Source organism: Dreissena polymorpha, chromosome 3, assembly GCF_020536995.1.
Source record: "Dreissena polymorpha isolate Duluth1 chromosome 3, UMN_Dpol_1.0, whole genome shotgun sequence".
Classification (NCBI taxonomy): domain Eukaryota; kingdom Metazoa; phylum Mollusca; class Bivalvia; order Myida; family Dreissenidae; genus Dreissena; species Dreissena polymorpha.
Window position 1 is genome coordinate 136,982,564 of NC_068357.1, and position 23,590 is coordinate 137,006,153.

Below are 23,590 nucleotides of genomic sequence, written 5' to 3' on the forward strand. Positions count from 1 at the left end.
GTACATTTATGTGTGTATGTATAACAATGTGTTGTGTGTACTGACCAGCATTTTAATGGAAAGTTGATCTTTTAATACTCGTTCGCATGTAGCAGATCTATTAAAATACTTCAAAAGACTTAACACCCGGCTTTTCCTGAATCCGCATTGAATACGTTTCAATAACACACTGGGATTATGTTGAACATTTAAGAACAAAAGGAGAACGAATACTGAGTAACTTGTTGCTGTTGTAAATTGAATGACAATTTTAGAAACGAACTAGTGTATTCTTATTACGTCTGTTAAATGCACATATGTGTTAGGTAACTATACTTTTAACCGGTTTAAATTTCTATGATTTGCAATAACCATTTCAAATCGGTGGCCCCTTTTTAAATCGTGTGTAGGTTAGCTGTTGTGTAAATTGATGTATAGTCCTGTATCTAAAAATAGTAGGTACGATTGACAATTTGTTTCTGGAATTTTTGAATGTGTCATGACACATTGTAAAACATGTATGAGAGTTATAAATAATGTGCTAATAATAATGAAATAATACTGTGGGTGTTATTGATTGTTTTGGCAATATTGATATCACGCACCCTTTCATTTAATAGTTCGTTCACTATGCCGAACACAAGACAGTTTAAAGAAATATTTATTATAACTTTGAACTCAAGCGAATTCAAAAAGCGTAATGTTACATAAAGGATGTGTTTTATTCAAAAATAATTTTTTGATAACTCCTTTTCGTTAAAAATGCTTAGTGCATTAACTTTAAAACATGCAAATTATTGATGAAAAGTAAAATATACGCCTCTTATTTACAATACGTATCTTATTATTATATAACATACATATATCTATATTTTAGACATGATACAAACATTTACTGAAGGTAAAAAATCTAGTAATATTGCAGACACAATACAAAGATATTGGTTTCTTGAAAACTCAATACGTAACGTTGAATGAATAAATGTCACATGTATTTAAGAACCCCTCGTATTTGTAAGCATGTATGTAATTTTGCGCAAGATTTATAAATGCATATTGCATACGTGTTTGCAAAACATTCAGTTAAAAACAAAAATATTGTTTTAATTTACTCAACAGGTTGATAAAGTGTCATCGGATTATAAACACTTTTACTTAACAATCAGATCAGACTTCATGGGATCAAACACATGTTGCATTATGGAATAATTGTGAAGGATTTACTTCTCTTTGCAATTACAAGCAAATGGCGTAAACGAATTACGTCCTTTCACATAAGGCAGGATTTTCGTCAGATAATTTACAATTTAATGAGACAGAAAGTGTACATATGAACATACTAAGAGATTATAACTGTGAAAAAACAACAACAACAACTTAAACAAAAACAACAACTGTTACAAATGCTCAGTTACAAATTTACAAAGACACGAATACAAAATAAAGTTCATTGTATATAAAAATGTACAAACATTTGAACATTTAAATGTACACCAGCGTATGTTAAGGTTTTTGAACTGCAATGCGTTTTTTATGGTTGTTCCTTCGTTTGTTTTCTTTTCTTAGGGTATTCTGCATTCAAAGCTTAATTGGGTCCGAAATATTTTACAATTCTTAATAGTTCATATTGCTTCTAGTTTTGATACAGCATAGGACGTAGTTTTCATAAAGAACAGTTCAATTGTGCAAACATAAGGTTTAAATGAGTCAACGTATAAGATAATACATATTTATATCATAGTGGATCAAACAGTATTTGTAATTAGTGCATGCATAGATCAGAAAGGAATAACTCACATTAAACGTGTAATTCAAATTACGTTTTCAAAATATAAAATACATGGGAAATATATTGGGAAATAATAAGAATCGTTCACCCTTTTTCGTATTTTTATAGCATTTATTTGTTATCCATGTTTGAAGAAGAGTGTCATATATGGAATAGTTTTAAATAATTATAAAAGCATAGCGTCAAAAAATGGCCTTGGCAAACAGCGTAGACCCAGATGAGACGCCGCATCACCAGGATCTCCGCTGTTTGCTTAAACGAATTTATGTAAGAAATATTCTAAATATAGAACTAATTATACTAGACATCCGTAATTTTGGAAATAAATTGATCCAATTTAGAAGAAGATTTTCGTAGTTTTACCTACTTTCTCTGCAAACTTTCGTTTTGATGGTCCATAACGACATGAGGCGAGTTACAGGGAGTTCGTTACAGTTCCATATGCAAATTCGGCACTACATTGCAATTTGTATCACATACGTAGTTTTTAATTTGCACAAAATGTACATTAACTATCACTGGTTCATAATTGATGTCAATTACAAAATGAAGCGAAGTTATTACAGTTTTAAGATCTTAATATACACATACGGTCATACATTTTAGCAATACATTATCACATCAGTAATTAAAATTTGCACAAAAATACACATCAACCATAACAGATCCACAGATCTCTACATGTCATGTCAGTTAAGACTTTCGACTTGGTCTGAACAGGACTTTTTCTAATCCCATTGCCGGGGCCTCGAACATCAGCGATACAACGAACGACACCATGTACGTCATACCGAAATGGCCCAGGAACAGGTATATCTAAAACAATTATAAAAATGTGTTTATATGCACGATGAAAGCGGTGAGCAAAATCAATCATTAACGTTATCATTATTTCTATAATGAGTTGATTAAGTATTGCAGTCGAACCTTTAATATCAAATGTTATTGCAATAACATTGACGTGAAATTGATTTGATAAGTCTTGTAATTTTAATTATGGTTTTTCGTTAGTTTTGAAGTTTTCAAATAATTTCCAATCAAAAGAGTATCACATTTTTGGAAATGAACTATATTATGACTTTATTCTATTTTTGACTTGTTTTTATGAATGTTCCGTTCAAAACGATGAAAAGTAACTACAATAACATTCAGGACAAAATATGGTCAGAATATACATTTTATAATGCAGATTTTGAACTTCTTTTTAACAGGGAAATAAAGGCCGCCAGCGGCGTCTGTATGTAACAATTGTTGAATCCCCATATTCATACGCCCTATATTGCAATAATTGACGTGGATAAGACTCTTCTCCGAGGAAAAGTAGTTCAATAATTTATATAGCTTCATATTCATACGCACTATACTGTAATCATTGACGTGGAAAAGAGTCCTCCGCGAGGAAAAGTAGACCTCCATGACGATTGGATGGACGAGATATGCGGCGTACGTGAGGCGGGAGAGAGGAATCAGGCCATTCCACGACAGCAACGAGTTGATTATGCCTATAATTGAAATAAGCCTTCATCTGAGAAAAAGGGGTTTAATGCAATTGCGTAAAGTGCCGTCCCAGATTAGTCCGTGCAGAATACACTTTCCGTGTTTATGATTTTTTTCGTATAAAAAGTATATGCTTAACAAAAATCCAGTCTAGGTTAAAAATGTCGTGGCTGATCAGAATGTGCGAACAGCATAGGCCTATCTCACCCGACACTTTATTTATTAAGCATTAAGACCCGTGTTCCAAGAGCGAGACATGGTTCAACAATGTACAACAAAAATCGTAAACAAAACGTGCATATAACATTTGCAGAAAAAAAACGTTTAGCTATTTGCAATACTTTTAACCCTTCTAAGTTCTCTAAGCATCGTTTCTTTCATTATTACATAAAATTAAATGTGATTCCTATGAGGGTGCTTTTGTAAGAATTTTGGAACAAGTAGGTTTTGACATCATTTAAAAGATTAAAGTCTAAATGCGATGCAATGATCATGTTTGCAATATTTTTCAAAAGTTGCGGTTGACATTCTAACAGAACCGACTTAATGTCTAATATAGCAAGATTGATCCCAATGGATATTACCACTCATATATGATGTATGCTAAATGGTTAAGATAATACATCGTTTCATATCTAGCAAGGATACCAGTCAATTGACACAGAACAATAATTACCGGTACACAAAGTATGTTTAATAAATGGACTGCGTTGGTATATTTTAAGTTAAGAAACGTGTAGTCCATTTATAAATTATACCTTGAAAACGCCCATTGAAGCGAAATATATCAGGAGAGAGTGATTAATATAGAGAATACTAAGTAAGTGTTGATTATAGATCAGGTTTATCATGCGAGGCTTAGAAAACAAAAAAACACGAGCCTTGGCGTGTTCGTTTCATTTTCGTGCCGAGCATGATAACCCTGATCTATAATCAACTCTAACCTATTATTCTATTTATTCCACTTTTTATTCAGTAAACATTTTTATTTAAACAAAATTAGTTTAACTGGATAATTTCGCTGGATTTATGACGTCATTTTGTCAAAAAAATGAAGTTATTTCGTTTATTGCAGAAATTTAATCAATGGGGCTTTAATGAACCAAATTCGCTGTAAAATCGGAATAAATAACGTTTGGTTTTGAAAAATAAAACTTATTAACCAACCTCCGCATCCCGTATGGCAGGCAAATATCACCCACGCAATGCAGAGACCCCAAGCCGGGCGCCCAAATCCCTCGTAAAACGCCCTCTGAGTAGGCGTCCAAACCTCGCCCCCGTCTTTGTTCTCTCCGTATGGTGAATAGATGATCGCCAAGGCTGCACCTGCAGCCGCCATCCAGCCAGTGAGAACTAGAGCCTACGAAAAAGATTAACCCACTTATGCCTAGCGTCTAGAAAAAAAGCCTTGGCAAACAGCGTAGACCCAGATGAGACGCCGCATTATGCGGCGTCTCATCAGGCTCTGCGCTGTTTGCTTAAAGGTATTTCTGTAAATATATAAATAAATATACTAGACATCCCTAATTTTGGCTGCTAAATTGATCCAATTTAGAAGGATGGGGAGTCCACTAGGCATAATCGCCGTGGTGTGGTGGATATGGTGTCCACCTAGCGAATTTGAGTTCACGCGTTCGATCCCTACTGCGGCAGCGTTGTTTCGTTCTCGCCAAAATACATCAAGTACTGGTTCTACCCTGGAAACGGGCTTGAGAACATTTTAATTAGCCGTAGGCTTTCAATTGAGCTTAAATAAATAGATTTAAACTCAAGATATATTGAGTAGCATTCTGAGAAAACGAGTCTTAATGAATTAGGTAAAGTATCGGCTCAGATTAGCCTACGAGGTCCGCACCGGCTAATCAGGATCGACTCTTTCCGCATGAACTGCCTAAGAAGATACTTTTTTAAACGAAAACAACGTAAACACGGAAACTGTCGTCCCTGAGTAGTCTGTGCGGACTGCACAGGCTAATCTGGGGCGATACTTAACGCTCATACATTAGGCTCAGTTTTCCCGGAATTCGACTCTAATGGTTTCTATCAGGTTCGCCGATGTCTTTGTTTCACCTTCCTGTAACGGAGTCGATGATGTGTTAAAATAGTTGCAGCATCAATCATACACAAAGTTAGGAAAAGTATCTTGTCTTGAAACACCATATTCATTGATTGACTGAACTAGCCGTTCTGATAAAAGCATTATCATATTTTATCAGTAAATGTATCTATTATACTGCATTATAGTTTGTATTGGTGCAATGCCATTAGTTGCATAATGGCCTCAGCACATACTATAATGATGATAATCTTCCTTTGTAGTTTTATTGAATTGTAAAGCGATAACACAATCACCGTTACAGTGACTTTATCACGCAATATCAGTAAATGTAAATATACAAATCTGCATAATAGATTATAATGGTGCAATGTCATTAGTTCGGCAAGATAAAACAAATCTTTACACAATTTACAAATCAGCCAGCAATTGACGATGATATTTCAAAAGGATAACCCGAAACAAACAGGAGAAGGTATCATTGGAATATGTTAATTAATATTCATCTGCTTGTTGCTTCTGTTTTTGTGAAGACCAATAGCATATATGATACTGGCGAATATAATAAATATAATGTACCTTAAAAAATAACTCTGCGTTTCTGTATATGTCTTGTCGGCATGTATAACATAAAGTAAATTGGCAAAAGTGTACATTACAAAGTTTTGAGCGTTACAGCATAAAGTACTTTAACAAAGTATTTTCTACATGTGTATTGGACCTTAACCATGGCTCACCTTACCTTATTACTAATGTGCTTGTTTCCCCACTTGTTTATCAGTTGTCCAAGAAGTATTGCTCACCTTATTACAAATGTACTTAGTGGCTTGTTTCCCCGCTTGTATATTAGTATTCCCAGCGGTATTTTTCACTTTATTCCTTATTGGCTTGTTTCCCCGCTTGTATATCAGTAGTCCCAGTAGTATTTCTCACTTTATTCCTTATTGGCTTGTTTCCCCGCTTGTATATCAGTAGTCCCAGTAGTATATCTCACCTTATTCCTTATTGGCTTGTTTCCCCGCTTGTATATCAGTAGTCCCAGTAGTATTTCTCACTTTATTCCTTATTGGCTTGTTTCCCCGCTTGTATATCAGTAGTCCCAGTAGTATTTCTCACTTTATTCCTTATTGGCTTGTTTCCCCGCTTGTATATCAGTAGTCCCAGTAGTATTTCTCACTTTATTCCTTATTGGCTTGTTTCCCCGCTTGTATATCAGTAGTCCCAGTAGTATATCTCACCTTATTCCTTATTGGCTTGTTTCCCCGCTTGTATATCAGTAGTCCCAGTAGTATTTCTCACTTTATTCCTTAGTGGCTTGTTTCCCCGCTTGTATATCAGTAGTCCCAGTAGTATTTCTCACTTTATTCCTTATTGGCTTGTTTCCCCGCTTGTATATCAGTAGTCCCAGTAGTATTTCTCACTTTATTCCTTATTGGCTTGTTTCCCCGCTTGTATATCAGTAGTCCCAGTAGTATATCTCACCTTATTCCTTATTGGCTTGTTTCCCCGCTTGTATATCAGTAGCCCCAGTAATATTTCTCACTTTATTCCTTATTGGCTTGTTTCCCCGCTTGTATATCCCTAGTCTCAGTAGTATTATTTCTCACCTTATTCCTTATTGGCTTGTTTCCCCGCTTGTATATCAGCAGTGCAAGTAGTATTTGTCATCTATTCCTTATTGGCTTGTTTCCCCGCTAGTATATCCCTAGTCCCATTAGTATTTCTCACCCTATTCTTTATTGGCTTGTTTCCCCGCTTGCATATCAGTAGTCCCAGTAGCATGCCGATTGCCCAACACCCGACTCGGCACCAGGGTACGGTATAAACCTCCTTCCAGTACCGGCCTCCGTCCGACTTCATTCTGAAGCAAAGTGAGCTAATGACTTATTCTCTAAAATGCAAAGATGTAACCCGCATTCTGGAAAATTTGACTTAACGCATATGCAGTCCGCACAAGCGAAGGAAAGACACTTAAGCGGGAAATGTTGCCCATGATTATTCTGTGCGGACTGCATATGCGTAGCTGGTGCAACGCTTTACGTATAAGCATAAAGCCCAACTTTCACATAATGAGGTACATATAATAAAATGGTCACCTGTATTCCGTGAGCATTGCTGCATGTATAGGACAAGGTAATATAAACTAAAAATATTCTATGAAAGCCATTTTGTAAATTTACATTTTGATAAAATAGGTACGAGTATTTGCAGACGATGTTTCGTAATCCTACTAAAATTAAACCCATTTATGCCTTGTGGACTCTCCCATCCTTCTAAATTGGATCAATTTATTTCCAAAATTAGGGATGTCTAGTTTATTTATTTCTATATTTAGAACATTTCTTACAGAAATTCCTTTAAGCAAACAGCTCAGATGAGACGCCGCCTCATGCGGCGTCTCATCTGGGTCTACGCTGTCTGCCAAGGCCTTTTTTCTAGACGCTAGGCATAAATGGGTTAAGTACAACAACAATAAAAGAAACCACATAAATGATGGCACAATTGTTTTGCTTTTGTGAAATAAAAAACACGCACACAATCTAGTGTTTATAATGGAAACAAACAAAATACGTTATGAATTTGTATACATTTTACACACATCGCGTACATGCTGGCGAGCTATACACGTATGGGCCTCGTTCTGAGAAACCAGGCTTTAATACATGTGCGTTAAGTATAGCCTGTGCAATCCGCACAGGCTTATCAGGGGTCGACACGTTCCGTTGTAATGTTGTTGTTGTTTTTTCGTTTAAAGAAATTATCTTCTGAGCGAAAATGTGGTTTAGGCGGAAAATGTCGTCCCTTATTAGCCTTTACGCACATGAATTAAGCCCCATTTTATCAGAGCGAGGCGCATATCGGAAATGACCTCATAGACACAATGCCCACTCACGAGAAGAAGTTCCCGCTGACGTCGTGCTCCTTCCAGTAGGTTATTCCTATTCCAACACATAGCAACAGGAGCGTTGACAGCGCCCCTAGCAACGGTTTGCTGGAAATGAAATGAAAAAGATCGCTATGGGAGAATGGCGTTGTGGATATGGCGTCTGCCTAGCGACCGTGTGGTCATGCATTCGACCCCAACTGTTCTTAAGATCTCCACAAAAGTCGCCAAGTAATGGTTTCACACAGGAAACAGACTCGAGAGGGTTTCAACAAGACTTAGTCTTTCGAGGCAATCGAGCTAAAATATATAGGTTTAAATTAAATGAAATTAAATTCCACAAATTCTACATAGGACCATACGAGTATGCTTATGCCATTGATACATGTTCGCAATGCCCAAATATGTGTCGAATATGTGTTTGTTTTGGTAGATTAATGGGCCCTGCTCTGTGAAAAGGAGGTTTAATGCACAAGCGTAACGCGTCGTCCCAGTTCAGCCTGTGTAGTCCACACAGGCTAATCAGGGACAACACTTTCCGCCTAGACTGAATTTTGGCTAAGAAGAGACTTTTTAAGACGAAAAATATCATAACAACGGAAAGTTGCGTCCCTGATTAGCCTGTTCTGACTGCACAGGCTAAACTGGGACGACACGTTACGCACATGCATTAAACCTCCTTCTCACAGAGCAAGGCTCATTTTAATTGATGAGTGATAAGATCAATTAAACCACGAGTGAAAATATATTCTCTAAGATCACGAAACCAACACATTTTCTTTTTATATTATACTGTTCAATCGTTAGGTTTCATTTTAAAAGGTTTTATGTACATACTTGTGCGAGCACAATAACGTACTGAACTCAAAATGGTTACGTCATTTTACAATGTTTGAGTCCGACATTGTAATAGGTTCGTTTCATTTACTATATTAATTCGGAAAACATGAATAAGAAACATGGATACATATCGATAAATGATAACTTTTTGAAACAACGAATACTACTATTTAAGCAACTGATATTTCCCTTTGAACTTCAGAAAAGCATATAATAAATTACTCCGAAACAAATTTTACTGTTGCATGTAATATGTACATGTATAGTTAAAATTAATAGCGTTAAGAAAAAGTATGTAAATGCATTTACAATATGCGTATACTATTTAAATCAATTTTAAATTTAACCCATTCATGCCTAGCGTCCTGAAAAAAGGACATTGCAAACAGCGTAGACCCAGATGAGACGCCGCATGATGCGGCGTCTCATCTGGGTCTGCGCTGTTTGCTTAAAGGAATTTCAGAAAGTAATATTCTAAATATAGAAATAAAAATACTTGACACCCCTAATTTTGGAAATAAATTTATCCAATTTAGAAGGATGGGAAAGTCCACTGGGCATACATGGGTTAAGTGAGTATCATGTTATTCATAAGTATTTTTAGTAAATATGTAAAAACATTACATTATTGTTAGTGTGTTATGGAATAATATTAAGCGATGTTGCTTTTTTTTTAAAGAACACTAACCGAACATATGTTTAAATATATGTATTTGTGTAATAGATTGTTGTCAGCGTCTCTACTTACATGTACATAAGTGCAAGAAAAATGGGTGTGATGACATAATACTGCATGTCGTCTGCCAGATACCACGTATGCCCCATACACTGAAAATAAATATGTATGTGCCTTGTTCTGTGAAAACTGGGCTTAATGCATGTGCGTAATATCCGCATAGGCTAATCATGGACGGAACTTTACACTTTTATGCAATGTTTCGTTTGAATGAAGTCCCTTCTAAACGAAAATCCAATGTAGGCGAAATTGCCGTTCTGGATTAGAATGTGCGGACTGATAAAATGCAACATTGGTAATTTAAAAATAAAAAAAAAGTGTACATCTAGAAGCCAAACCTGGGCATCGGTTGACACGAGGTTGTTCACATAGAGCAGGTTGGTCCACCAGACGGTCTTGCAGTGTTCGGCAGACCAGAGCTTGCTTGGCCAGAACGGTCCCGACCCCATGTACTGATACAGACACCCGAACGTCATCAGGACCATCATGTATATCGGCGTCAATCTGAATGGATACGCGTCTAGTGGAAAAGGGTTCAATGCTTGTGCGTAAAGCGTCGTCTCAGATAAGCTTGAGAACTCGGCACAGGCTTATCAGGGACGACACTTACCGCCTTAACTGGATTTTTCTAAGAATATACTTTCTTTAAACGGAAAATGATATACAAGCGGAAAGTGTCGTCACTGTTATTTTTGTGTGGAACGCACAGGCTAGTCATGCACAAAACTTTACGCACATGCATTAAACCCCCTGTTCACAGAGCGAGGCTCATTTAATAAGAGCGACTCCGTGTTCTGGTGCATACAGCCGAACGTCATCAGAACCGTCAGGTTAATCGGAGTCAATCAATTTAATAAGAGTTTTAATATGTGTGTGATCATATCAAATCGCAAAAATAAATTAAATAAATTATTTTGTACACAAACTCACATGTTTCGAGTAATTGTTCATACCATATTCGTGTATTGTATATTTACGACTTATGATTACATCTAAGTAGTAGAAAAACATAGACTTTGCTAAAAATAATTTCTTATCGACATCATTCCTCGCCTAAACTTAAAAAATACAGAGCTTTAAAAGCGGTAAAAAATTGCACAAAGATTTATAACATAGACCTAATTAAGTGCGTGTATCAATAGTTTCCAGTAAAATATACGTCATATACTTAAATTAGAGCACTTGACATTTAAAATAGATCGAGTTAGTTTTGGTGAATTAGTGCTTACAAAATATTTTAGAACTTCATTTATAAAGAATAAATGGTCTACGGTATATTTTTTCGAACAACACTTGTGTATACAAAAGCTATTACGAGTTATGCGTTTATATTAAATGAGTCGTGTTCTGTGAAAAGGGGGTTAAATGAATGTGCGTAAAGTGTCGTCTCAGATTTGCCTGTGCAGTCCGCACAGGCTAATCAGGAACGACACTTTCCGCTTTTATGATATTTTTCGTTTACAGAAAGTCTCTTCTTTGCATAAATCCAGTTAAGGCGGAAAGTGTCGTCCCTGATTAGCCTGTGCATGGCTTCTATTATATGAGCCTCGTTGTAGGAAAACTAGGCTGAATACATGTGCGCAAATTATCGCCCAGATTAGCCTGTGCAGTCCGCCACTGTGGCGACACTTTCCGTCTAAACGGGATTTTTGTGGAGAAGATTCTTCCTTTAAACGAAAAATACCATGCAAGCGGAAAGTGTCGTCCCTGATCAACCTATGTACACTGCACAGGCGTATCTGTGACGACACTTTGCGCACATGCATTAAGCCCTGTTTTCCAAGAATGAGGCTAATATGAATCTTACCTCCAAAACCTGTGGAAGTAGTACATTATCCAGTCACCGAGGGCGCATTTATTTCGCTTGTGCATTTCCTTCAGCTGTAGCCAGGTCACCAGAAAGCCGCTGTAATAATAATAATAATAATAATATTATTATTATTATTAATAAGAATAATAATGATATAATAATAAGTAGAAAAATATAATAAGAATAATAAGAATAATTAGTGATGATTAGGAGGATTATGAGTATGTGTTATTATGATAAGATAAATAATAAGTATAATAATAATAATAATAATAATAATAATAATAATAATAATGATAATAAAAATAATAATATTAATAATAATAATAATTATTATTATTATTATTATTATTATTATTATTATTTATATTATTATTATCATTATTATTATTATTATAAGTATTATTATTATTATTATATTCATTAGATATATATAGTGTTTTATATAGTGGCCATACTTTTAACTATTCGCTTACTGGCTAAAATTATCTCGCTTTATTACTTTAACATATAATAAATTCATAAAATAAGCAAGTTTTCACATTTTTTTTTCTTGTGTGCTTCTTTTAGGACCGTGTTCTTTAATGTTACATCAGTAAAACGTACGTAAACAGGACCTACTTCAAATAAAAATAATTGTTTATATCAAATGGTGCTTATAAATTGTTGTGTGTATTTGCTGTTAATGGATTTTTGAGGTTTCGACGGTATTCCAGTCAAATGACGACTATCTGTTTATAAAATCATACTTTCCTGGGTTAGCTTGAATACCAGTACTAAATGCATTCGCCAGTAATTGACAACTGTCGTAAGAGGTATAGGTAGAATGCCCGTAGAACGGAGTCCGTGACCAATCTCAACACAAGTTATTTATCATCGAATATAAAGGTCAGCGCTCCATCGACTAAGCAAACCACAATGAAAGAAGTATTATATTTACACACAAATATACTACTGGTATATATTCCTGACAATTCTCTTTTTTCCTACCTAGAGCAATAAAGGACATAAACACAGAAAATACACAATAGAGGAAAATGTGAGATCTTATACAATCTAAAAAAACACTACATTTGTATTTCCATACCTTAGCACAAAGAAAGTATCCACTGCAAACCCTCCTCCTATTACAGCTTGGTATGTGAACCTCTGGTAATAGGGCACGAAATCCAGAAGATTGTCTAAATTGGGATGAAAAATGTGAATGAGCCGGGAACAGGCTAATCAGGCACAACACTTCCCGCATAAACTGGATTTTCGCTAAATAGAGACTTCCTTTATACGAACAAATACCATAAAAGCGGAAAGCGTCGTCCCTGATAAGCCTGTGCTGGCTAAACATTCGGCCCGTGTTTCCCTGAGAGACATGTTGTATAAACAATCGTATCCAACGACGCATTACGCATTTTATTCATTGGAAATATGTGTGATTGTTAGTTAATTTAATATTTTTGATTACTCGATAAATCACTCTGCACACGGTTTAAATACATTGAATCAGATGTAAATCTTTTGAAAATTACAGTCGCATTGGACTCTATTTTGGTGGCCTTATCATAAGCAATAGTATAGTTTTTAATTTGTACATTTTTTGATCGAATGAGATTTGTGTTTATGGCAATCCAATTTTCAACATCAATGACCACATGTCTAGCGGTGTAGTAAGTCGAACGCTTTCCTGTAACAGAATCTTATTTAACACTTTCTTAATGAAGAATGATACCAAAATAACGTGTACACTTCGAAATCCATAAGTGTATATTTAAAAGCTGCGATTATAATATATAAAGAAGGCACTCTTTGAAAGTATTGATATTGAAAACCGATAAAATCGAATACAATTAAACAGTGAATGAAATCGGTTGCACACCAAGATTGTTTATTACAAAATTAAAGCATCTCTGTCACAATGTTTGGCATTACTCAATGCCCCTTTCGGCTAATTTGAGAAGATTTTGAAACTTGCTCCCCTTGTCCATTTAACAGAAACCAGGCTTACAAGAAACTATGTATTCATTAACTCCCTACGATTTCATGTATCGGTCTGTAGTGAATGAAGGGACATCAATCAAAAGAGCGAACAACAACACGAAATTGCAATAAAAGCGGTTTCATGGTGTACTAGCGTCCGTCGCAGGTTTGACATTCCACTCAACACTAAAATATCCTAATAACTCTTCTTTGTCACGAGCAGCTAAACAATTACACACTTCACTAGGTGCTTTTCATCGGGCACTAAAAGTCAAAAGTTTTTTTTTTGGAACGTGACTTCCCATGCAGCCCATTTTGTCCCCCGTCCAATGTATCCCGTTCAGTCCCCGTCCCTTGTATCCCGTTCAGTCCCAGTCCCATGTATCTCATTTTATCCCCGTCGCATGTATCAAACTCTATCCCCTGTCGCATGTATCCCATTCTTTTCCTAGTACCATGTATCGAATTCTATCCCCCGTCCCATGTTTACCATTTTATCCCTCTTAACTTAAATAACTTGTGATTGGAGCGATTCCCAAAAAGAGACACAATTGCATTGCTGCACATACTTGTGCATCGGTGCGATTGGACCAGAAACAAACTACGATCAACCGCAAAACGAACAATAAATACCTGCGGTGAAGGTCTCGTCCTGCGAGATTATGCCATAATTGAACGTATGTCCAATCATAACCCACGTGAGGCTTAGAAACCGGATGCCATGTATGCAGTTCACTGCGCCTGCGCCGGATGCCGCATGTAGGATCTTGGGAACGTTAGAGTAGAGAGAGAAGCAGACAACTGCCCGCTCTAATATTCCTAAAATACGGAAAAACACTTACAGGTTACAAAACGAACATGGTAGCGTAATATTTAATATGCAAAAAAGTCTCTATGTACATATTTAGTCGTATTCGAAATAAAGCTCTCATATAATTGTTATTGTAAACATGTTTGTATCAGTATTATAAATAAAATGTAAACATTACTGTTTATTTAACAATACATTAAAGATGGTTTAAGTCATATTTAGAAATGCAGTGTCGTTTACCATTATGATATTTGTGAATAACTTTCTGTTATTAATTTCAAGCATTTCGGATTTCCATTCTCTCTAATGGATAAATCTGAATAATGCTATACCAGAATGGAACGCCTGTTAATGGATTGATACCACGTTTAATGTGAACCGTAAATGGAAGACTCATACGGTCGACATGAATTGTGTCTGTAACAATACAACGCAAACAGTTATATTGGCGCCAAAACCAGTACCGCAGCATTAGAGTCAGTGAAATACAATGCATTTCCGTCAATAACAGTCATGTATGACGGAATGAGGAAATGGTAATGAAACAACTATGGTGGAATTGTCCATCAACATTGATTATCATTTTCATTTATTGCTTTGACCACTGAGGCTCGTATGACCAGTTTGGTTACACATTGACAAGTATGCTATCAGAATTGTTTTCATTTGATAGATTCATGAAATATATAGTTTGTTATTAGTTAATTACTCGTTTGGCGTATCGATGAGTTGAATGCCTCTCTTATTTTAGACAGATTCTGTTTTCGCGCCTTGGTTCTCACGTGTGTTGCTGAGTGCAGATTCTCGTTGTGTTTACTGCACTATTTATTAGTTACAGCGTTAGATCAAAAGCAAATTGAATGAGGTTTCATCATCATCATCATCATCATCATCATCATCATCATCATCATCATCATCATCATCATCATCATTATCATTATCATCATCATTATAATAATCAATATAATCATCATCATCATCAACATCATCATCATCATCATCATCATCATCACCACCACCATTACACCAACACCACCAACACCACCATCATCATTATCATAATCATCATCATAATCATCATCATATTAGTCGTCGTCGTTATCGTCATCGTCATTATCATCGTCGTTGCCGTTGTCGTCGTCGTTTTCGTCGTCGTCGTCGTCTTCATTGTCGTCGATATATTCGCTTCCATCGGCATACAAATCATTAGAATAATTATTATCAACAGCAGAATCAACAATAGCAACAAAAACATAAGCAAAATGTATATTGTAATTTATGATTATTAGGAAATTCGAATTCAATATATTCTTACAACACTAACCCTGTCTTGGTTTGGATTGTCTGTTTTCGGATTTAGAAACGCCGCCATTTTGGACACGTGGATTTATGGTGTCGCCATTTATGTGTTTTTCTGTTGACATCATGTCCCCATTGGGTATTGTTGACAAACCCTTGTATGATTCCTTATGGGGCATAAAGTCAGGTGGAAAGCCTGTCCAAACAAAGAAATTTAATATACTCAAGAGTTTGTAACGTGGAAATCAACATACGAAGAGTAAACAGTCTTGAATGTGTGCATTTTTATATATTTGGTACTGATTTTCAAAGCTTTAAAAGTACCAAGTCATCATTAGGAATGAACATCAAAACTTATGAACCAACAATAAGAGGATTTGTAATACATAAATAAATGCACTGATCATTGATGCCATTATGTCCATGTAAATCGTGCAGTTGAATATGCAATCCATTAACCCTTACAGTGCGGGAACCGAGTTGTGAAGGCCTTTGCAAACAGTTTGGATCCAGATGAGACGCCACAGAACGTGGCGTCTCATCTGGATCCAAACTGTTTGCTATTCTGATAGTATTCTTTGAAAGAAAAAAGAAGAAAATGCTAATTTTAGAAATTCTGCAGACGACATTTTAGCAGACGACAAATTTCCCAGCATGCAAAGGGTTCATTCCATTGTATCATTGATATAAGAGGTAAACGGTTGCGGTTTGAAACTACTGTTATGGTGCAGTGGACAAGGCGTCCGCAATGCGACCGGGTTGTAAGGTGCTCGATCCTTAATATGGGAACAATATCAATATATTGTCAAAGGCATCCCGTTCTGTTTTTTCTTTGCCAATTATGGAATCGAATGTGCTTCTTAAAAGCCCAAATGCTTTTATTGCAATCGCGATGTAACAAATAGGTCTGCCTTAATAATTGTTGAAGGGATGTTTAAAGCGTTAAACACATAGGCGATAGATGGCAATGTTTTTTAATTTATTTATTTATTATTATTATTAGTTTAGTTACCCGTTGTTTATTATAATGCATACACATACTAAATTAATAAAAATCTTTCGACAAAACGTCTTATTAAAAAAAAGAGATAGTTTGACTATGTACATAGATATTGTATGTACATAGTCGAACTATCTTTTTTTTAAGAAGACGTTTTGTCGGAATATTTTCTTTTATTTAGTAAGTGTATGCATTATAATAAACAACGGGTAACTAAAAAAAAAACACAAAAAACAACAACATTGCCATTGAGCGCCTATGGTTAAACATTGGAATAAGATGTGAAGATTTTATTACCGTTAACATAAATTTTGTCGTTGCTTGCGTTTTCTTTGTTCACATTATCTTGACCATTTTTAGTTATGTTGGCATATTCATTCGTTTCACGATTAGGGGTGTATTTGGCCGCTACGGCTGCCATTTCCGGGTTTCGATCACCTGACTGGTGACGTCGGATGACGTCAACGAACGTTCCGCAGACGACAAGGAATCCGAACACCGACAACACACATCTGAGCAACGATACAAATCAAGGCAGCTTTACAATAGATAAATAAAACTGATTTCAAATGTTAACGACTTTTGTATACTTAGATAGCAGTGTCTTAGTACAAGCATATGATAAAGATGGAAGAACACACACTTGTCAAATGGTGTATGCATGTTTTACAGAATAATGCTGATACTGCATTCAAAATATATTCGATACAATTTCAAAACAGCACAAATGGGGATAGAGGCTGAAGTGAAATCAAGTTGTTGTATTTGGCATCACACTTAAAGGTTCATGTTATAACTCGCACAAAATACCACTTTTTCGTACGTTTAAAAGTACCCGGGTCTTCGTAGGTAATACTATTACAAAAAGAAACATACACGTTTTGCGTTTTGTTCACCCTAACATGATTAAATAATAGTACACGTTAATATAATAAACCTTTTATTCAAGCAGGTTCCCATAATTCCTTTGTATTGTTTTGATTGCAATGCAAACGATTAAAAAGAAAGATGGCATTAATAAACGTATGCAACACAAAATGAAACTCGCTCATCTATTCATATTTAAAAGTGACAAAACGATTGTGTTGTCTGAATTAAATTTTTTGTAAGTAAAGTGTTTTTTTAGTAAAGTTTGCACGTGAAAAATGCTATGATATGTTATGATGAGATTTAATTGATGTTTGTAAAGAGTCATCACAGATTAGACTGTTCAGTCCGCACAGGCTAATCATGGAAAACTCTTTCCGCCTGCATGGTATTGTTCGAGGTATATTCCAAACGAAAATGCAATAAAGACGGAAAGTGTTGATCCAGATTAGCCTCTCCAGACTACACACGTAAGTCTGGGATAAAACATTACGCACATTCATTAAGCCCACACGTAAGTTTGGGATAAAACATTACGCACATTCATTAAGCCCAGAACGGGATTTGAAAAAAAACAACATAAAGAAACAAGTGTACCTACATGGCAGCTATGGCCGACTTATCCGCAGATAGATCTTTTTCATCATAGCAATGCACGGACTCCACCGGAATGTTCAACCGCTTGATGGCATCTGCATGAAAGAGAAGTTGGGTCAAGGACGATGAATTTAAGCCTCGCTCTGGGAAAACCGGCCTTAATGCATTTTCATTGTTTCGCCCCATATTAGCATGAGCAGTCCGCACAGACTAATCAGTGCGAAATGTTCCGCCGTAACTGTTTTTTTATAAGAAAAGACTTCCCTTACATGTTAGAGTTGCACGAAAGCGGAAAGTGTCGGTCCTGTGCGACGCATTAAGTCCAGTTTTCCCAGAGCTCGGCTCGTAAAATATATCAACACTAGTGATACTACATCACTTGATAGTGTAGCTGTTGCGTATAAAGGTACCGATATGTGTGTTGTTATTTCTACTGGTTGTAATTATTATAATGCTCACCATGCGGATGAATGAGATTATAAAAATAATATTTGAAATATGCGGTTGATTCTAACGATGACCATGATTCCTATAGCAACGCTGATGACGACGACGGCCTTTATTCGTTACCTAATTTGAACAGACCCTCCATGTCGGCACTATGGCACGTTTCTGGCACACACAGACCCATGATCAACTTCAACCTGATACCGTGCGTGTCCTGAAATTGACGTAAGGAACAAGTGACACAACCTGATACCTTGCGTATCCTGAAGTGACCTAAGAAACACTTGACATACTCTATGACCGTGCATGTCCTGAAAGTGACGTAAGAAACACGTTAAATAACCTGTTACCGTTCGTGTCCTGAAAGTTAGTTATTAAACGTGACATAACCTGATACCATGCGTGTCCTGAAATAGTGTACGTTGCGTGCAGGATAACCGTGTACATGAATGCTGTACACATCGAATGATTGCCAAGAGCACAGGCTTTATAAATAAAATTATTCGGATGTATTTCACTTTGCCATAAGTAGCATAAAATACTGTATTTTATGTACGAAGTGAAATTCTTAAAAAATTGTTTTAAAAAGTTATTCGAAAAAGACGCAGGTACCGGTGTGTTTACATCAATAAACGTTTAATTGTGAACACCACACAGTCACATGTTCCTGCACCCTGATTTGATCCAATGTAATTGGTGTAAACTTGTATTTTACTTATGTAAAGTCAGCATGTATTGAAAGCCCATTGTTGATGAAGTGTGCATTGTGAGAGTAGAAACACATTGAGTATTGTATTGTGCACACAAACACCTTAATTAATATTAATAAATAGTTCGACGCTGTTGGGTATGTTTCCTATTGCAGAGAGCAAACCCGAATTAGGAACATAAGAAAATGCCAAACATTCAACATAAATAGGAGATTAATTTTCATCGGGCGGATGACAATTCGGGTGTACTTTTCTCCATATTAATATAAAGCTATTTAAGATATTGTGACAATTTTAATTCATACAACACAGTCAAACACAAAATGAACGGCAATGGAAAGTAAAAATTACCACATGAAGAGATTCCACAAAACTGTCCGGTATCGGAATGTTGGCACGACAGAACTTTGTTGAAAATGATCGCGATGACGTCACATTGACTCCACCGATAACGTCACCAGCCTTGATTTCCGGTTTTATCTGATAGCACTGGTCGTATGACCCCAAGAAATAGAAGGAACCCCTCTGCAAACCAGCGTTAGGCTTTCCTGTTGCGTCAATCACTGAAAAACATAATGCATAAGACGCCATTTCTGCGCGCATGTCGTCCCGTTAAAGTCATATGACGTGACCAACATTCTTTGCATAATTGCACAAGATAAGTATTGATGCAAAGCATCAAAGGGCGTCGGGAATTTCAGTGTAAAAAGCACTCAATGAAGTTACATGGAACGATTTATTTTCTACTGTAAATATTAATATATTGGCCGATTATTTTAAACAAAATAGAAAAAGATACTGGTAAAACCATTATCTATAATGTTGTGTTATAACCCCCAAATAACCATTATTTATGATGTTGTGTTATAACCCCCAAATAACCATTATCTATGATTTTGTGTTGTAACCCCCAAATATTTCATAGTTCATTTTATTTACATTGGTTTCCTTTTTTTACTGGCATCCGTGTGAAGTTTTCATTAATGGAACAGAACTGTGTAGGTTTTAAAAAATCTGCTTCATCTTGTAAGTGTAATTTCATATTTTTCTCAACTTCAAGGGGAGATGATTCTGAACTTATTCTTACGTTGCTCATTTACGATAGGGGTTGAGTACTCATTGATATGAAAACACTGTAAAAGTTTGAAAAAAAAATGAAGGAAAACTGTAGATTGCATAAAGAAGCTGCATTTCACAATACTTTGTAATTCAGTAAAAGATCATAATAGATTTATTGCTCCGATATTCATCATTTTCAAAAGGGTTCGAGTAATACTGATATAAAAACACTTAACAAGTTTGGAAGATTCAGACGAAAGTTGTGAAATCTTTTAAACAAGTGGAAATTGTTTATTTTGTCAAATTTAATAGAAAAAAATTCTGGACTTATTGTCCCGATGTTTCTCATTTTAAATGAGGTAAAAATGCTCATTGATATGAAGACACTGTAAGTTTGGAAAGAATCTGATGAAAAATGTTGACATAATCACCTAAACAAGCAGTTTTTCACTTTTATTGTTAAATTCAAAGAGACATAATTCTGGACTTATGGTCCGATATTGCTCATATAGAGTTTGGATTGGGTCCTCATTGATAAAAAAAAAACAACCTGTGCAAGTTTGGGAACAATCGGATGAAAATTTTGGACTTCGAACAACGATTTCAAAATTTCTCAAATTCTAAGGAAGATAACTATGGACGTAATGGTCGGATATTGCTAAAGGGCCCATACCACCTGGATAGTATACGTGTCGCGCTTCGCGCTCTATATGTGGTTCTTAAAAAAAAACTCCGAGGAGTGCTTGACTCTAGGGAAACGGGTTGCTGGGACACAGCTCCTCCTTGATAAGCGGCTGCTTCCTTTATCGCAACTCATTGTTACAATCAATAATACGTGTCGCGCTTCGCGCTCTATATGTGAGAGGGATAGTATTTAGGGCTTATGATAGACAACCATAAAAATATATGGATGTATGGTTTGCATTTATTTGTTAATATAAAAACACGTGTATTGTTTATAAGATATTTAAGTGATGTTAGAAATTTTAATTAACGTTGTCACCACGCGGCATCCATTAATTTTAATAAAAATGTCCAATTGTAGTAAAATGGATTTTAAAATGTCTACATAAAATAAAGCTTTATTAGATTTATTAACCTGACTGAACAAAATTGTCAGCCGCCGAACTGTTCCGTTCGTGCCGGAACCCGGGATTGAACCGGGGGCCTTTAGATGATTGTTGCGTAAACAACTTAAGTCTAACGCTCTCCCAAATGAGCTATTCCGGCTGGCATCATTTATGTACCGCTATTTGGTAAAGTTGTGTATAGCGATTATTTGGATTAAAAAACTAATACATTGTACGTTTTCGTACCACTACGCCTTCCAATAAACTTGCTTGCGCGATAGGTCGTCAGGTATCGTACTACATTGACTATCCACTAAATAAGCAAATAGCAAAACCACAAAATAAATATATTTTGATTATGTTTTGTTTTTATACAAAACCAGAAAGTTTCGCGTATTTGCCCAGTCCTGTGAGCTTTCCCCTGTGATCAGTTGTGGATCAGTTATTAATTAAAACAATTAGCTTTGCATTATTGGCAATAAATGTTGTACTAAATGTAATAGGCACAAATGCAGTACTTATTTACACTAATTTACACAAAAATTCACCACTATGCAAGATATTCTTAAAACAAAAATATATACATCGATCCGTAAAATAACTTCTCCTCCCATAAGCGAAAAAAATACATTACATACTGGTCGCCGCTCTCCAGAGCGACGCCAATTACGATGTCACATTATCGATATTAATGAATGAACGAATGTATGAAAGTATGAATTAATAAATGAATGAAAGAATTTATTTATTTATTTATTTATTTATTTATTTATTTATTTATTTATTTATTTATTTATTTATGTATTTATTTATTTATTTATTTATTTATTTATTTATCTATCAAAGAAAACCTCCATCATCAACTACTTACTATCAACAGCCCACTTTTTCATTGCCACGAGCGAATCGAAGGTAGTCATGACGTCATTATAGCATACGTCACTGACCAAGCCTGAGGGTTTCAATGGAACGGCCGTTCGCGCTGGCATTGAGGCCAACAGCTGTTGTACCAGTGGAAGGGGGTGGATGAACATTAAAGGGGAGTCAACAGAGATGTTCCCTTGTTTGGCTTGCTGCTGTCCTTCAATAATCTGCAGACAAGATTTAAAAATGTTGTACCCATTTAACCCATGTCTACTTGTTACTGCATGTTCTAGTAAATGTACACGTATATTTAGCATGCATGCATAGCGCAAGGATGAAGTTCTACAGTTCTATATGACTTCAAACTGTTTACTCGTCCAAATATATCTCCGTATTGTACAGTGAAACGTCTAATAACCTTTAAATCATAAATAGTTATTTAAATATTTTCACAAAACTAAAATGAAAAGTGAATGAAAAACCGACAAACGTTAATGTTCCTCATTGCATGCCTTTTTTATATTGCAGGCGATAATGATTTTATTGTGGTATTATTCCACCTGTTGTTTGGATTGTTTATTGAACTGGTAAATACTTGTAGTTGTTATGCCATCGAATTAAAATTGTGTTTGCAAGTTATCTCTTAAGATCTCGTCTACATGTAAATAAAATAAATACTCAAGCTACCGAATTAAAATGGATATAATATAAATGTGGCGTAAACACGACGGAAATAAATCCGTACTTGTTTTGTTACAAGAGCCATAAGTTCTCTCAGCACAGCAGACTGTGTCAGTGTGTCTAGTAAATTATTCTGCCCAGAGGGTGGGGCCTGACTTTGTCCCATGGGTGGTGGCTGACTTCCGTTGATATTGTTAGTTGTCACGGGTGGGGTGGGATTTTTAAGCATGTCACCTAAACCTGGAAAAATGGTATGGAAACATAGGCCCATGATGTCAAACAGCCACGTATCTAAACAACAAAAAGTTATATTTTGACTTATAAACAAAGATGCACACACATTGGATCTTAAATGCACTTACGTTTTACTTTGCGTTGCTAAGTTTTGGGACTCATTTTCCGTCGTTAGCGCGTAATTTCATAAAGTTATTTGTTTTGCAGTTTATTATCTCTTAGAAGTCACTGTAAATTGCATAATTTCATTGCTAAAAATTGTTCATTATTAAATGTAATCTAGAAGTTTTTTTGTAGAATGTACTTAAGCACTTGTCGATTTTTTTTTTGTTAATATTTTGCCGCTGTGGGATTAATCAAATCATAAACAAATGTGAACTACATCTTTG

At 35.7% G+C, this 23,590-nt stretch overlaps 1 protein-coding gene, 1 long non-coding RNA gene and 1 other non-coding gene across 6 annotated transcripts in view; all 3 read right to left on the minus strand.

Annotated features, from left to right (window-relative positions):
* Positions 1-627: 627 nt before the first annotated feature.
* The window catches only part of LOC127871613 (O-acyltransferase like protein-like), a 28,116-nt gene continuing 5,153 nt past the window's right edge, over positions 628-23,590 (minus strand). For all 3 annotated transcript variants that reach the window (XM_052414709.1, XM_052414710.1, XM_052414708.1), the window contains exons 4-20: positions 23,032-23,207; positions 22,294-22,513; positions 19,645-19,856; positions 18,707-18,797; positions 18,141-18,231; positions 16,970-17,184; positions 15,698-15,868; positions 14,196-14,381; positions 12,679-12,772; positions 11,589-11,687; positions 10,120-10,285; positions 9,794-9,873; positions 8,215-8,313; positions 7,050-7,182; positions 4,433-4,625; positions 3,128-3,270; positions 628-2,584 (exon numbers count right to left, since the gene is read on the minus strand). In XM_052414709.1, coding sequence (XP_052270669.1) covers positions 2,462-2,584; positions 3,128-3,270; positions 4,433-4,625; positions 7,050-7,182; positions 8,215-8,313; positions 9,794-9,873; positions 10,120-10,285; positions 11,589-11,687; positions 12,679-12,772; positions 14,196-14,381; positions 15,698-15,868; positions 16,970-17,184; positions 18,141-18,231; positions 18,707-18,797; positions 19,645-19,856; positions 22,294-22,513; positions 23,032-23,207 — 2,492 coding nt within the window. In that variant the 3' untranslated portion in view covers positions 628-2,461. The remainder of the gene's footprint in view (positions 2,585-3,127; positions 3,271-4,432; positions 4,626-7,049; positions 7,183-8,214; positions 8,314-9,793; positions 9,874-10,119; positions 10,286-11,588; positions 11,688-12,678; positions 12,773-14,195; positions 14,382-15,697; positions 15,869-16,969; positions 17,185-18,140; positions 18,232-18,706; positions 18,798-19,644; positions 19,857-22,293; positions 22,514-23,031; positions 23,208-23,590) is intronic.
* Positions 6,143-6,998, minus strand: LOC127871614 (uncharacterized). 2 transcript variants are annotated; one of them, XR_008045475.1, is made up of 3 exons: positions 6,865-6,998; positions 6,438-6,559; positions 6,143-6,315 (listed from the first exon to the last, which is right to left on the minus strand). It is a non-coding gene; the product is annotated as an uncharacterized LOC127871614 (long non-coding RNA). The 2 variants fall into 2 exon arrangements; XR_008045476.1 differs by lacking the exon at positions 6,438-6,559 and adding an exon at positions 6,682-6,803.
* On the minus strand, positions 21,493-21,582 carry Trnal-uaa (transfer RNA leucine (anticodon UAA)). The gene is given in 2 exon segments: positions 21,493-21,528; positions 21,546-21,582. It is a non-coding gene; the product is annotated as a tRNA-Leu (tRNA).